General features: G+C 39.0%; 1 protein-coding gene across 3 annotated transcripts in view; it reads left to right on the top strand.

Annotated features, from left to right (window-relative positions):
- Positions 1 to 10,196, top strand: part of Wars2 (tryptophanyl tRNA synthetase 2, mitochondrial) — an 82,490-nt gene extending 72,294 nt beyond the window's left edge. For all 3 annotated transcript variants that reach the window (XM_087213319.1, XM_004853831.4, XM_087213320.1), the window contains 2 exons: positions 6,416 to 6,534; positions 8,023 to 10,196. In XM_087213319.1, the coding sequence (XP_087069445.1) occupies positions 6,416 to 6,534; positions 8,023 to 8,471 (568 nt within the window). In that variant the 3' untranslated portion in view covers positions 8,472 to 10,196. The remainder of the gene's footprint in view (positions 1 to 6,415; positions 6,535 to 8,022) is intronic.
- The last annotated feature ends 3,885 nt before the right edge of the window (positions 10,197 to 14,081 follow it).

The raw sequence follows: 14,081 nt of genomic DNA, 5'->3' as shown, positions 1-14,081 counted from the left end.
CATGTTTCTAAGGATACACATTTCTTTTTCAGCCTCAGTTTTCTCCCAACCAGTTCCCACAGCACAGAGCTTCCTGTGCTGTGAATGAACACTCTTGCTTTAACTTTTACTCATTTATTTGGTGGTTAGGATATGTTCTGAGAAGGGCATAAGATGCTTTTCTTCTTCTTATCTTCAAAAGGAGGATAGTAGTGGTAGAGTCCCTCTTCAGCATTCTGGTATTTTAGAGACAGTTTGTTCAAACAGGTAAAAATGTTTTTCTGTGAAACTATATAATGAATATAAAACTATATTCAAGATACTGTCTGCCACTTACCCTAGAAATTATCTGCCATATCTAATTCCACAATTAGACATAGACATAGAGTAGACATCTTGATGTTCTTTAAGAGAAACAGACTGACAGTGCCCTCCTGTGCAATCAGGCTGAACCACCTGTGCACTTGGGGGTACTTTTTATTTGTTTTTGTTTGTTTCAGATATTTCTGGATTTTGAAAAGGCCGGAATATCTATGAATATTTACATTATAAATGTAGGTTGATAGATTGAAAAGTGGATGAAATATTTGTATTTCTTTTTTTTCTACCAGCATATCTGTGTGGCCTCTTCATAAAATGTCGATACAAGTCACATATCAATTTCATGTTTGCTTTTGTCAAAATCAACATTAGAATGAGTGGCATGGTCAGCCAGAGGGCAAACACAAGGGAAAGTAGAAAGGGAGCCTTCCAGACAGGCTTACAAAAGATTTGCATAATTTTCTCCGTAAAACGTGATAATTAACTCAGGAATGGAAAGCTGCAAGCATCTTTACCTTGAAAGCATGATAAATATCAGATATTTGAAGGAAGATAAAATATTCAAGAATAGCAAGTGCTCATTTTTATTTTGCATCTTTTGATTTATCTGAATGCCTAATTTCAAATAGCTGGCTATATATTAAGTAAATCTTAATCTCTCTCTCTCCCTCTCCATATATATCCACACACAACACAACACACATGTGTGCACGCACCCACACAATTTTTTTTGTATTCACCAAGTATTTGTTCAGTACCTGTAATTCCACTATCTAGAAAAGGCACTACCCATGACATTGAAGGAAAGAGAAGGAAGGATTAACAACATGCTGAATAGTATTTGAAGGCATCATAATATCTGCTACACATATATTATCTATTTAAATTCTCACCGTAGCTCTGTAACATAGGTAAGGTGGTATTATCCCCATTTTACAGATAAATCACATTTCAGGGAAGAACTGCTAAATCTATTCACATAGAGATGGGAGTGAGTGCCTCAGCTGATCAGGTGATCATCCTCAAGAATTTGAACAGAAAAATAGAAGAAGAGGATAAGTAGACTGTGAAAGCAAAATCTGAAATGATAGAGGAAAATGAGGAAACAGAGGCCTCAAGAAACTATGACTAAGTAAAAGCCAAACTGTTAGTGTCTTTTCCAGGGATGTGACAAAATATGTGAGATAAATCAATTTAAGAGAGAAAAAGGTTAGTTTTGCTCATTGTTTAGAACACTCAGCCCATGGTCTCTTGGCCCCATAAGTTTGGGCTGTGGTGAAAAATTGCATCATGGCAGATTACACAGGGGAGCAAATTGCTCACCTCATTTCATCCAGGAAGCAAGAAAGACAGTGAGGCTGGAGGAAAGACAGCCTCTTTAATAAATGGTGCTGGAAAAATTGGGCTTCAACTTGCCAAAGATTGAAACTAGACCTATATATCTCACCATGCACTAAACTAAAATTGAAATGGATTAAAGATCTAAATATTAAAATAGAAACTCTGAACCAGTTGGAACAGAGGTTAGGTAGAACTCTTGAAGACATTGGTGTAGGAAAAGATTTTATGAACAAAACCTCAGTTGCCCGTGAACTAGCACAAACAATCAACAAGTGGGATCTCTTATTAAAAAGCTTCTGCACAGCAAGAGAAACCACCAGCAGTGTGAAGAGACAACCCACAATGTGGGAAAAAATCTTCACCTGCTTTTCCTCAGACAAAGGTCTACTATCTTGAATCTATAAAGAACTTAAAAAGATTAGACCTCCCAAATTTAAAGACCCAATCCAAAAATGGGCATCTGAAATGAACAGACATTTCTCAGACAAAGAAGTAGAAATAGCAAATAAATACATGAAAAAATGTTCAACATCACTGGTTGGTCATTGGAGAGATGCAAATGAAAACAACACTGAGATTCCACCTCACTCCAGAAAGAATGGCTGCTATCAAGAAATCAACCAATAACAAATGCTGGTAGGGCTGTGGGGAACGAGGAACCCTGCTCCACTGCTGGTGGGAGTGTAGACTGGTGCAACCACTGTGGAAATCAGTATGGAGATACCTCAAAGAACTAGGACTGGAAGTCCCATTTGACCCCGCTATTCCACTGCTGGGGATCTTCCCCAAAGAATTAAAAGAATCATACCAGAGTGATATATGTGCACCCATGTTCATAGCAGTACAGTTTGTGATAGCTAAAACTTGGAAACAGCCCAAGTGCCCATCAACTGGAGACTGGATAAAGAAAATGTGGGTTTTTTATTTTTTATAAAATGAAGTACAACTCATCCATCAAAAATGAGAAATTAGAGACATTTATAGCTAAATGGATGCACATTGAGGCGATACTCTTAAGTGAAATAAATAGGACACACATGTATAAATACCAAATAGTTTCTCTGGTGTGAGAAACTGAAAGTGTAAATAAGGACTAAAATGTATAATAGGTAATGTGAAATAGGAAGAAAAGGGGCAAAAGGGAAGGAAGTGGGAGGGGTAGAGGAAAGGAAAGAAGGGAATGGAATTAATATGAGAAAATGGAAAAATAGGAACAAAATCTTTGTAAATAGGGAGGACTGGAGGGGTTGAAGGGAGGGCTGGGCAAGGGTGAAAAATAAGAACCAAGAGAGATTATGTAAAGGTGCAAATTTCCAATGATGAATGTCATTATATTGTATACCTAAAATGTAGCAATGATTAGAATGAATACTCGATAATGCAGAATAGGAGGAAAAGGTCCAAAGGGGTAGGGGTAGTGGGAGAGGCAGGGGAAAGGAAAGAAGGGAAAGGAAAAATGATGAGAAATGGAAATAAAGTCTTTGTAAATAGGGAAGGGTGGAGGGCGTGAAGGGAGGGCTAGGACTGGGGAAAAAATAAGAACCAAGATGCATTATGTAAAGGTACAATTCCCAATGAGAAATGTAATTGTGTTGTGTACCTACAATGTACCAATAAAAGAATTTAACAAAAAAAAAGAAAGAAAGACAATGAGGGATCAGGTCCTGCTGTCCCCTTCAAGGGCATGCCCCCAGTGGCTGGACTTCCTTCCACTAAGCTCACCTCCTAAAGGCTCCTCCTCCTCCTCTCAGTAGCATCACGAGCTGGCAACCAAGCCTTCAACACATGGGCCTTTGGGGGACATTTAAGATCCAAGCCATAACACAAACCAAACCCTAAACAGAATATAGAGACTACAATGATCAGTCTGGTAGAGTAAGAGTAGAGATGAGTCCTTGTAATGTCTGTGGGTCAGACCACTACCACTAAAAATAAGCTTTGTGAGAGGTGATATTAAATGTTTAAAGTTCCTAACACTGCTCTGGAGACTTCTGGTTCTTGAATCCCATCCATTCTTTGAGGGATCTGAACTTTCATGAGATGGTGAAGGCTGCTGCCTAAACCTCCTTTCTTTACTCTGCCAATTACCCACATATTTGCTCACACTGCTTCAGAAATCATTTCTTCTTTCTTGCTATTGGGCAAGTACCACACTGAATCAAATTTCTATGGAGAGGAAATCTGAGACATATAGTTCCCAGACTGCTAGACCCTGAAAATCAGAAGACAGCATAGAAGGGAAAGGATTGAGATGTCAAGGAGCAATCCAGTTCACTCTCCAAAAGTTGTAGGGAGGTATTTGTACATTTTAAGGATAGAGTGAATTTGACATGACTTATACTTTACAAAAGATAACTGGTTAAAATATAGAGAATGAGTTACAGGAGAAGAGTAGCTCAACAACCAATTCAGAGGCTATTTCACTAATTTAGACTTTGTTTGTGACAATGAAGAGGAAATGAAGCCGCCAAATGTGAGAAATTTTGAGGAGATCACACTGATAGGACTTCATGGTGACCTTAATAGGCGACAAGAGTGGAGTGTCAGCAATGAGAACACTTTTCTCATGCAACTGGGTTGCAACTCATGCAACTGGTCTTGCCATGCACTGAAATGAGAACACCAGAGAGGAATAGGCAAAAGAATTTATAGCTCCACTCAGTATCTCTCCTCCTGAAGAAGGTAAAACTTCATTATATCTCTCACAGCACCCAACACCAGGCCTTTCACCTGTGTGTTTTCAATAAATGATTGCTGAGTTAGACTCATTATCCCAAATCCAAAAAGCAAGCAGTGGTGAGGGATCAATGCTTTATGACAGGAAAGACACACAGACTCCTGCCTTGGCCAGGCTGGGTAAAGAAAGGCAGTAGTGCTGAAAACTCGCAAACACAGCCAAGGAAGTAGGGGGAAAAAAGAAAGTATAAATCTCTGCAAGCAGATATTTGTAGGCAATGATTATTCATCTGGACACTAATTCTGCCAGAGGGATGGGGCTAGATCCCAAATAAACTAGATGCAATAAAAATCTAAGTGAAAGAAAAATGATTTAGTCACCAAAGAGGAAGATCAGACCCATTATTATGTGACAGAGGTTATAACAGTCAAAATTATGAAAGACTTTTGCTTTATGTTGTACTTAAGAAACCAGAGTCAGGGTAAGAGAAAAAAGAAAATGGAGAAAAAGAGTAGACATATTAATATGGATATCATTATGTTGGGTATAAATTTTTAAAGAACAGCACTAAATTATTTGAAGTGAAAGGAAGACCATGAGGAGAGAGGTTGAAAATGTAAAGAGAATAAGCCCCATAAGTGAGGAGAATCAAAGACAGGCTGAATTAATATAGAGTGCAAACTCAGTGGATGAGAAGTAAAGGCCAAAATAAATTACAGGAGGTGAAAGGAGCAGCAGGAGCAGAGGGAGGAAAGACCAGAAACAAACAAACGAAAGTCAGATGCAAAAGCCACGTGAAGCAATAAGCCCAGGTGAAAAACATTAAAATTTTGAAATCCTTTTTTCAAAAATCAAAACCCCTCAGAACTAAGAAAAGAGGCAAGGATCTCACATAAGGCGAGATGCACAGGGCATCATTATGAAAACTAAATGTGTTTTCTGTTTAGTTTGGTTGCTTTGTGAATCTGGAACCATTTTGACATGTGGAAATATTCATTTTGATGTGCTTAAAGTGTATTGATTATGGTAATTGTTTTTTCTGTGTTAGTTGCAGTCCATGTGATTTCCTATGGGCTACTGTAATTGCTTTTTAACCTGCTCTGTTGGCTAATTTGGTTTGGGGCAGTCAAAATGATCTGAGCATGTCAACCTTACTATAATTACCAGACAGGAATAGCAAGATCCGGCCAAAGAAGAAACTTACAAAGGTGGGACTTGTGCTTGTATAACCCAGAGAGGTGCACTGTACAGTCCTAGGCAGGGTGTTTGAAGGGAGAGGAAAAGGAGCATTTTTGCTTTCATCATTTACTAGCCAGGGACTTTCTGCTCCAGGCTGTGTGGACATGGCCCTCACAATCATTTCATAGAATTTCTTACAGTATTCATTTACTGACTTTCAAAGACAAGAAAGCGCTGTTCATTGCAGTCCTTGTCCCTGCAGTTTTCTTTTCCATCCCTTGTTCTTTAACTGTTTTCCTTAAATTTTTAAAAGAGCTCTCAGAATTCCCATAACATTCTGTTTATATTGTAGGATCACCTGATCGAGTACACGAACTGTCAGTTTCAAGTATGTCTTGCACCCATAGCAAGGCTGCTGCCCAGCACTGTGATCCCCTCTTGGATTTTGTCTTGACATTTGTGGTGTGAGTGTTTTGTGGTGTGAGTCAGCTATCAAGAAGGAAAATTATCTTATTTGAAAAAAGCCACAGGGCTGGGGATTTAGCTCAGTGGTTTCGCCGCCTGCCGCACAAGCGCAAAGACCCAAGTTCGATCCCCGGTACCAAAAAAAAAAAATACAGTTGTGTGTGCAGCATATGCTATTGAAGATCGCGTTCATCCCTCCCAGCAAGATGCTGTCACGCTGGTGTTGATGGCTGTATTTCTCGCTATGGAAGAAACAGAACCAGAATAGACAAACATCTTTTCACTATTCATCTGATAGACACATATAGACTTGGGTCTCAAATTCCCTCTGTGGTTGGTGAACATTTGTTGAACACCAACAGGGAAGTGGTCACAGGAAGTGCAGCTGCTTGCAGTACCATTTCTGTCTAAGAAGGAGCCTTGCTGAGCTTTCTTGTCTGTCTTTTATTAAAGGTCCACACACATTCCTGTTGGAGAAGATCAAGTCCAACACATGGAACTAGTTCAAGATCTAGCACAAGGTTTCAACAAGAAGTATGGGCATTTCTTTCCAGTGCCCCAGTCCATTCTAAGTAAGTAACAAATGAGACTCTTAAATCAGACCATGTTTTGAAGAGAGGACTGGATTAAAGACAGAGGCTTGGGACTGTCTTGGTACTAAACTTGACTTTCTGGTGGACAGTCTTAAGGATTTATAAGTAGAATCTTCATCATTTTGTCAGGACTACTAGACTACATTGGATTATTGAAAAACGTAATTAAAACTGTACAGTTAGTATGGGAGAAGTTAAAAACTAAAAATAATAGTTTTAATGTATAAGGCATTATATAATTTTGTGTATATGTTATATAATCATGCATATATAAAATTTTATTTGATGGAGCAGATATCTTTCCCCCTTAAACAGATAAGGAAACGAAGGCTTGGTAAAGCTCACTTTGTGTCCCACTTTATATCTGCTTAACATCAGAGTTTGGTCATACCCTGAACTCTTCTGTGTACCTTGCCTTCCTAAATACAGTAAAATAAGTCATAAGAGTGAGAACTGCTGAGTTATGATCTAGATAAAACAAGAGGGAATCCATAATCCTCACGCTCTATCTTCCTCAATGGAGACAGAGAGAACATACAAATGTACCTACTGGATCTGAACTGTCAGACTCAGCCTTTGATGCTATGCTATTCTGGGTAACTTCTTCAGGAAAGATGCCATAAATCTCTGTCAGCATTTGGATAGCATTGTAAACCTGTGGCAGGGGCAGAGATTATGGAACCTGAGCACTGTCTTTATTAAGCTGACAGCATTTGAAAGGAGGATAATATGTGCCTAGCTAGTATCAATTAGAAACATAAATCCAGTATAAATGGATTTAATCCAATAATTTACAACAATAAATAGAGAACCTCATACATTTAAATCAACCTCCTTTTAGCAATAAATAAGATTTTAATGTTTTTACCTATTATTATATTACTTATTTCAATTTTATATGTTTGTATAATAGCCATGAAATAGACAATTGCTAATAATAACAACATGGATTTATGAAGCACAAATTAGCATCTTGATGCTATCAGAGCAATAAATAAGTCGTGTGTGTGTGTGTGTGTGTGTGTGTGTGTGAAACTTAGTAATCCTGGGTAAGAAGATGTTAGAATTGCCGCAGATTGTTAAAATTGGTTGGGGGTGCAGGAAGGGTAGAGAGAAGTTACTAATAGGGTAGAGCAGAGAGGAGGAGTAATACTTTAAACAATGTACACTGCAAAGCAGAATGGTTGACATAATTTTATTTGTGTACGATTTTACATTTTTATGTGGCTGTGTACATTAAAAGATGGTTGAAAATATCAACAAAATGTTAATGGTGTTATCATATGAGTCAGATGGTCCTTCATACATTGCTTGAGTTTTTCACAATGAGTATTTGTCATTTGTATAATCAGGTAAAATGATAATTACTTGGTATCCTTGGTGTTTTTAAGATCTGCTTGGTGACAATCTTGGTGATTTGTTTGTTGTTTTCATTTTTTGGCATGTGTGTGTTGGTGTTTTACCCAGCACCCATGAAGAAGGTGAAATCCCTCCGTGACCCTTCTGCCAAAATGTCAAAATCAGACCCTGACAAACTGGCCACTGTGCGGATTACAGACAGCCCAGAGGAGATAGTGAATAAATTCCGCAAGGCTGTGACAGACTTCACCTCTGAAGTCACCTACGACCCTGGTAGCCGAGGGGGCGTCTCCAACCTGGTGGCAATCCACGCTGCAGTCACGGGGCTCTCAGTGGAGGAAGTGGTCCACGGCAGCGTGGGCATCGACACTGCCCACTATAAGCAGATAGTGGCAGATGCTGTCATTGAGAAATTTGCTCCAATTAAGAGTGAAATTGAAAAACTGAAGATGGACAAGGACTATTTAGAGAAGATTCTACGCACTGGATCAGCAAAAGCCAAAGAATTAGCATATCCTGTGATCCAGGAGGTGAAGAAATTGGTGGGGATTCTATAGGAAGCTTCAAACTAATCACAAAAGGATCTGTATCTTGCATTTGGGGGCATTGAATCATTTAATTTTGTATAGCTGATTATTAGCCTCATTTGATGAATGAAGTTTTATAGTGTTCAAATAATATTCTGAATCTCATTGATGACATGTGATCAGAAAACAAAAAATACTAAAGAAGGCATAGCTGTGTGAATCCCAATTATTTGAGGCATGCTCCTTGATCTGAATGTATCTACACAAATGTGATTGAAGTGAGCAGTAACTTGGGAAGTGGGATAGGATGTGTGTTTCCTTCCTTGAGTACTTATTATAACATGTGTTCACTTAAGCAAACCTTTTTAAAAAGCAGTATATTGAGGTCTTAGACTTAAAATCCATGGGATGTCATTTGGTCCAAGTTTTATTCAGGTTTTGTCTTGGTCACTTTCCCTTCACTGGAACAAAATACCCGACACCCACAACTTAAAGGAGGAATAGTTTATTTTGGCTAATGGTTTCTAGAGGGTTCAGTCTGTAGTCAGCTGGCTTCAAGGCAGGAGGGGCAGGGTAGAAGGGTCTGGCAGAGGAAAGCTGCTCATGTCATACAGGGCAGGAAGCAAGAGAGGGAAAGAAGAGCCAGGGATAAGAATGTACCCTTCCAGGTCACAGTGCCAGTGGCCCACCCCAACCATGCCCAACCTTCTACAGCACACTCAGCATGGATTGATCAGTGAACAAATCCATTGATGAGTGTGGCGCCCCATGATGCAGTCACCTTCTAAAACAGCTCTGAATGCATGAGGCTTAGAGGACATTCTAGGTCTAAACCATAACACCTCATAAGAACGAGTTGATTATTATGTATAGTTCCTCTGTCACTGAGATATTGCCCGCCTTAGTGCATTTAAGCTGCTTGTCCAGGGACCACACTGATCATTCCAGCAAATATTGGTCCACTTCCTAATTGAAATATGTGGAATACTCTCTTCTGAAAACATTTCATTATTTCAACTTGATTCATTCATGGTACGAGAGTCCAGGTTCCTGAATTATATTCTTAATTAGCACTTTTTTGCATTCATCTCAATTTAGTCTCACCAGCCTCCTGTGAAATATATAGGAGAGGAATCCCCATTTCCATATGCAGAAAGGGAAGCTCGGGAGGCACAGTTGGCTTATATAATAAGAAGCAAGTCCAGGGCCGGGGATTTAGCTCAGTGGTTCCACCGCCTGCCTCGCAAGCATAAGGTCCCAAGTTTGATTACCGGTAACAAAAAAAAGAAACAAGTCCAGGCGTTAAACCTTTACTCATTGAGAAGAGTCGTATTCTTTTCTTTGCTTTTTTTGTTGTTTTGTTTTTGTTTTTTATTTTTTCATTTGCACAAAGCTCTGAGAGGCAGCATGTTGAAGCCCACAAACATTGTGATTTTAAAAGTGGGTTTTGGAAATACAAGGCCTGAACTACTGATTTCACTTATGTCACCAAGTCAGCCAACAGCTCCCTATTTTAAATCTTGATTCAGCCAACCTTGGTCACATTTGCCCCCCAAAACTGCAAAGGCGGTTCCCAAGTTCTCTCGTTTATACTTACGACAGGAACTTCAAAGTGTATACTGACAGATGAAGTGGTATTGAGACCTTACACATCCGATATGAGGAGAAACTTCTCATCTCACTTCTACCTCAGTCTCTCTATGTAGTAATAAATCACTAATATAATAATGTAATAATAAATCACTCTGAAACCTAGCCTCTGTGCACTTTCATTTCCTACACCTGAACATGAAAATGATGATCCTCCCACCTGCTGCGCAAGCACAAGGACCCGAGTTCAATCCCCTGTACCAAAGAAAAACCAACAAGAAAAAGAAAATGATGATCCTTTGTGCCAGGACCTGATAGTGAGATTGACTTTGTAACAGAAATTGCTTGTAAGAGTTTGCTACTATGGTCACCATTTACACAGATATAACTAGGATGTTAGGCAAACATTTTACTAATGGTACTTGAGAGAAGGAAGTAGAGTGATCCTTAGAACACAACAGACCTAACTACAAAGCACCATATCCTAGTATCCAAATTAAAAGCTCCTCTTGAGGATTCTTGGAGCTAGCCTCGCCCATGGAAAAAGGAAATATTTTACTTTTTGGATCTTTTCTTGAAATGGAATATCCACAGTCCTGGAGTATCTTTGAGTATATATATATATATATATATATATATATATATATATATGTGTGTGTGTGTGTGTGTGTGTGTGTGTGTGTGTATATGTGTATATATATATATATATTTTTTTTTTGGTACCAGGTATCGAACTTGGGTCCTTGTGCTTGCACAGCAGGTGGCGAAACCACTGAGCTAAATCCCCGGCCCTCTTTGAGTATATTTCTTACAAAGCTCTCCCCAGGCCTTTCAGAAGAACCCTGTTCTGCAATTAGAAAATGAGAAAATTAAAGATGGAACTATCAAACTAATTGTGTAGTTTTTAACCTCTTGCAACAACTTCCCTCCATAGAAGTAAAGGTAGTATAGATAGGACTGTCAGAGGAGAAAAACCGTAAGCTGTAATAACTTCCAAGGAGCAAAGAGCGCACCCAGGTGAGCTCATATTTGAATGCTTCCTATTGCTGCTATTCTTTGAAGATATCTGTGTGCTTAGGATTAAAATTGGCCTATGATAATTAAGAGACTTGTCTAATATATTAGGACTCTGAGAGGAACAGAACCAACAGACTATGCAGATTTATGAGGGGATTTATTAGTTTACATGATTACTGAGGCTGAAAAGTCCCACAATACACTATTTGTAACCTGGACACAAGAAAGCCAGTGGTAATTCAGTTCAACCTCAAAGGCCAGTGCAGCTGATAGTGTAATTTTCAGTCTGGGAGCCAATGGGCTACCAGTCTGGGAACCAAGTCCTAGAGTCAACAGTCCCCAGACCCAGATGCTCTGATGTCCTAGGACAGGAAAAAGTGAATATCTTAGCTCAAGAATTGAGCAAATTGTCCCTCCATCTTTTTGTTCTCTTCAGGTGATTGCTCAATGTCTGCCCAGGGCAGACTTCTTTACAAAGTCTTCTAATTCAAATTCCAGCCTCCTTTGGAAATACCCTCACAGACATATCCAGAAATAATGTTTCACCAGCTATCTGAGTAACCCAAGCTGACACATAAAGTTAACTCTCACACCCAGCAATCCCAGGAACTTATGATCTACTTTTGTGTCCCTTCCACCTACATTTACAGGACCCAACAGTCTTTAATAGAAATGAAGAATTGGAAACCTTAACTGTGGTTTACCCTAAAAGGTGATTTTAATTGTTTTTTCCATATGTTTTGTGGAGCGTTGAAATGGTGAAAAATATTTCAGATGGCTGGAATAATGGTCAGACAGCTTGGTGCTCTGTAATTCCACTTACTGACAAAAACTAGTTCAGGCCCACCTTGTCCACGTAGGAACTCGGAACACCATGAGTATGTTGTTTTTTTGTTTTGTTTTGTTTTGTTTTAGGATATCAGTGTCTCCTTTAATCCCACAGACCACTGTAGAAGACACTTACAGAAGCTGATCTCTTCCTTGATACTAGCCATCTTTGACTGCAAATCTTCCCATTCTTTACTCCATTTTGGACCGTTCAAAGTGTATGATCATTCGTTCCTCATCTGAATCCAGAAGGGCCGGAAGTACTACATCTGTTACAGGAGAAGGAACATTCTCTTCTACCCACTTCAAATCATCTTCCTGTGCTTTATTTACTTTACTATTTCCGTTTGGTTCTTGCTTCGTACTTCTCATTTTCATTCCTTCAAAGCTTTCTTTCAGCATAGGTTCCTTTTGTTCATCTTCATCCTCTTCCTCAGACAATGGTGAAAAGGCAAACCTTTGAATCCCAGATGGGCACAGGGTCACCCATGGTTTTGAAGTGGACCTGTGCTGTTATCACTACTGGAGTTAAAAGTCACCAGCTGACAGTGAGCTATCGAGTACATCTTGCTCTTTGTAGATGCCTCAAACATTTATCAAAATAATGTCATTGTATGGACTGAGTCTGACATTTTTCCCCAGAAACATTCCAGACATTTATGTAAAGGTGGTTATAATACCATGACGAACACTATTGAGTTCTCAGTATGTATTAGGCACTGTACTAAAGGTTGTGTAACAGTGTATGTCAGCTTTTCATCACTATAACAAATATATGAAAATCAGTTTATAAAGAGGAAAGTTCATTTTGGCTCACAGTTTTGGAGTTTTTAGGCTTTCACTGGTTGATACTGTTGTTTTTATTTCTGTCTCAGGACAGCATATCAAAGTGGGAACATGTAGAGGAGCAAAGCTGCCTCGCCTCATCCTGAGGCAAGAATGAAAAGCAGAGAATCTGAGAAGCTGGGTCCCATTGTTCCTTTTCTTTTATTAGCACATATTTACAGTACGCAGTGATCTTAGAGAGTTGGCACATGTACATAATGAATCTTAATCCTTTTTATTTCCCTTTCCCTCCTTTCTTCCCTCCTCCCTCCATCTCTAGATCCACTTCACATTTACAAAAGATCTATCTCCCTGTTTCCTATTGCCTATCTTTTATTTTACTCTTTAGATAGTCTATTCTTTAGGTTTCTCATGCAAGAGAAGCCATGCAATATTTAAGGTTGTGTGTCTGGTTTATTTAACATGGTCTCAAGACTGTGGTCTCATTTTTCTACAAATGACTCAAATTTATCCTTTACAGCAGAGCAGTACTCCACAGTGTATAAATACCACAGTTTTTAACCATTCACCTGTCGATGGACATATAGGCCACTTCCAAGACATAGCTTTTATGAGTTGTGCTGCTATAAACATGAGTATGCAAGGGCCAGGGATTTAGCTTAGTGGTTCCTTTGCAAGCCCAAGGTCCTGAGTTCAATCCCTGGCACCAAAAAAACCCCCCAAAAACCCCCCAAAAACATGAGTGTGGATGTATCACTGTAATATGATGCCTGTAACTCCTTTAGGAGGATAGAAGGAAATAGCTGGCCCAAATGAAATTTCTCTTTTTAGTTTTCGAGGAATCTCCATACTGATTTCTGTAGTGGTTGTGCTGTTTTACATTCCCACCAACAATATAGAAATGTTCCTTTTTCCCCAAAGCCTTGTCAGCATTTATTTCATTCGACGATGGCCGTTCTTTCTGGAGTAAGGTGAAATCTCAGTGTTGTTTTAATTTGCAATTAGCAAATGGCCAGAGATGTTGAACATTTTGTCATGTACTCATTGGTGAGTTGTACTTCTTCTATAGAGAAGTATTTATTTCAGCTGTCCAGTTTTTTTTTAAATTAATTTTATTGGTACATTTTAGGTATACAATATAATGACATTCATCACTGGAAATTTGCACCTTTACATAATCTCTCCTGGTTCTTCTTTTTCCCATTTCCTGGTTCCCTTTTTCCATTCCCCTGCCCTCCCTTCAATCCCTCCATCCCTCGCCATTTACAAAAACTTTGGTGCCATTTTTTCATTTTCTCATATTCCATTCCTTTCTTTCCTTTCCCCTACCCCTCCCACTTCCCCTTTGCCACTTTTCTTCCTATTTCACGTTATCTATTATACCTTTTAGCCTTCATTTACACCTTCAGTTTCTCACAC

The sequence above is a fragment of the Heterocephalus glaber genome, unplaced genomic scaffold, assembly GCF_053883595.1.
Source record: "Heterocephalus glaber isolate CG9 unplaced genomic scaffold, H.glaber_assembly_v1.0 deba00001442, whole genome shotgun sequence".
In the NCBI taxonomy this organism is placed as follows: domain Eukaryota; kingdom Metazoa; phylum Chordata; class Mammalia; order Rodentia; family Bathyergidae; genus Heterocephalus; species Heterocephalus glaber.
Note: the sequence above shows the minus strand (reverse complement) of the source record. Positions and strands in the feature narration are given on the sequence as shown.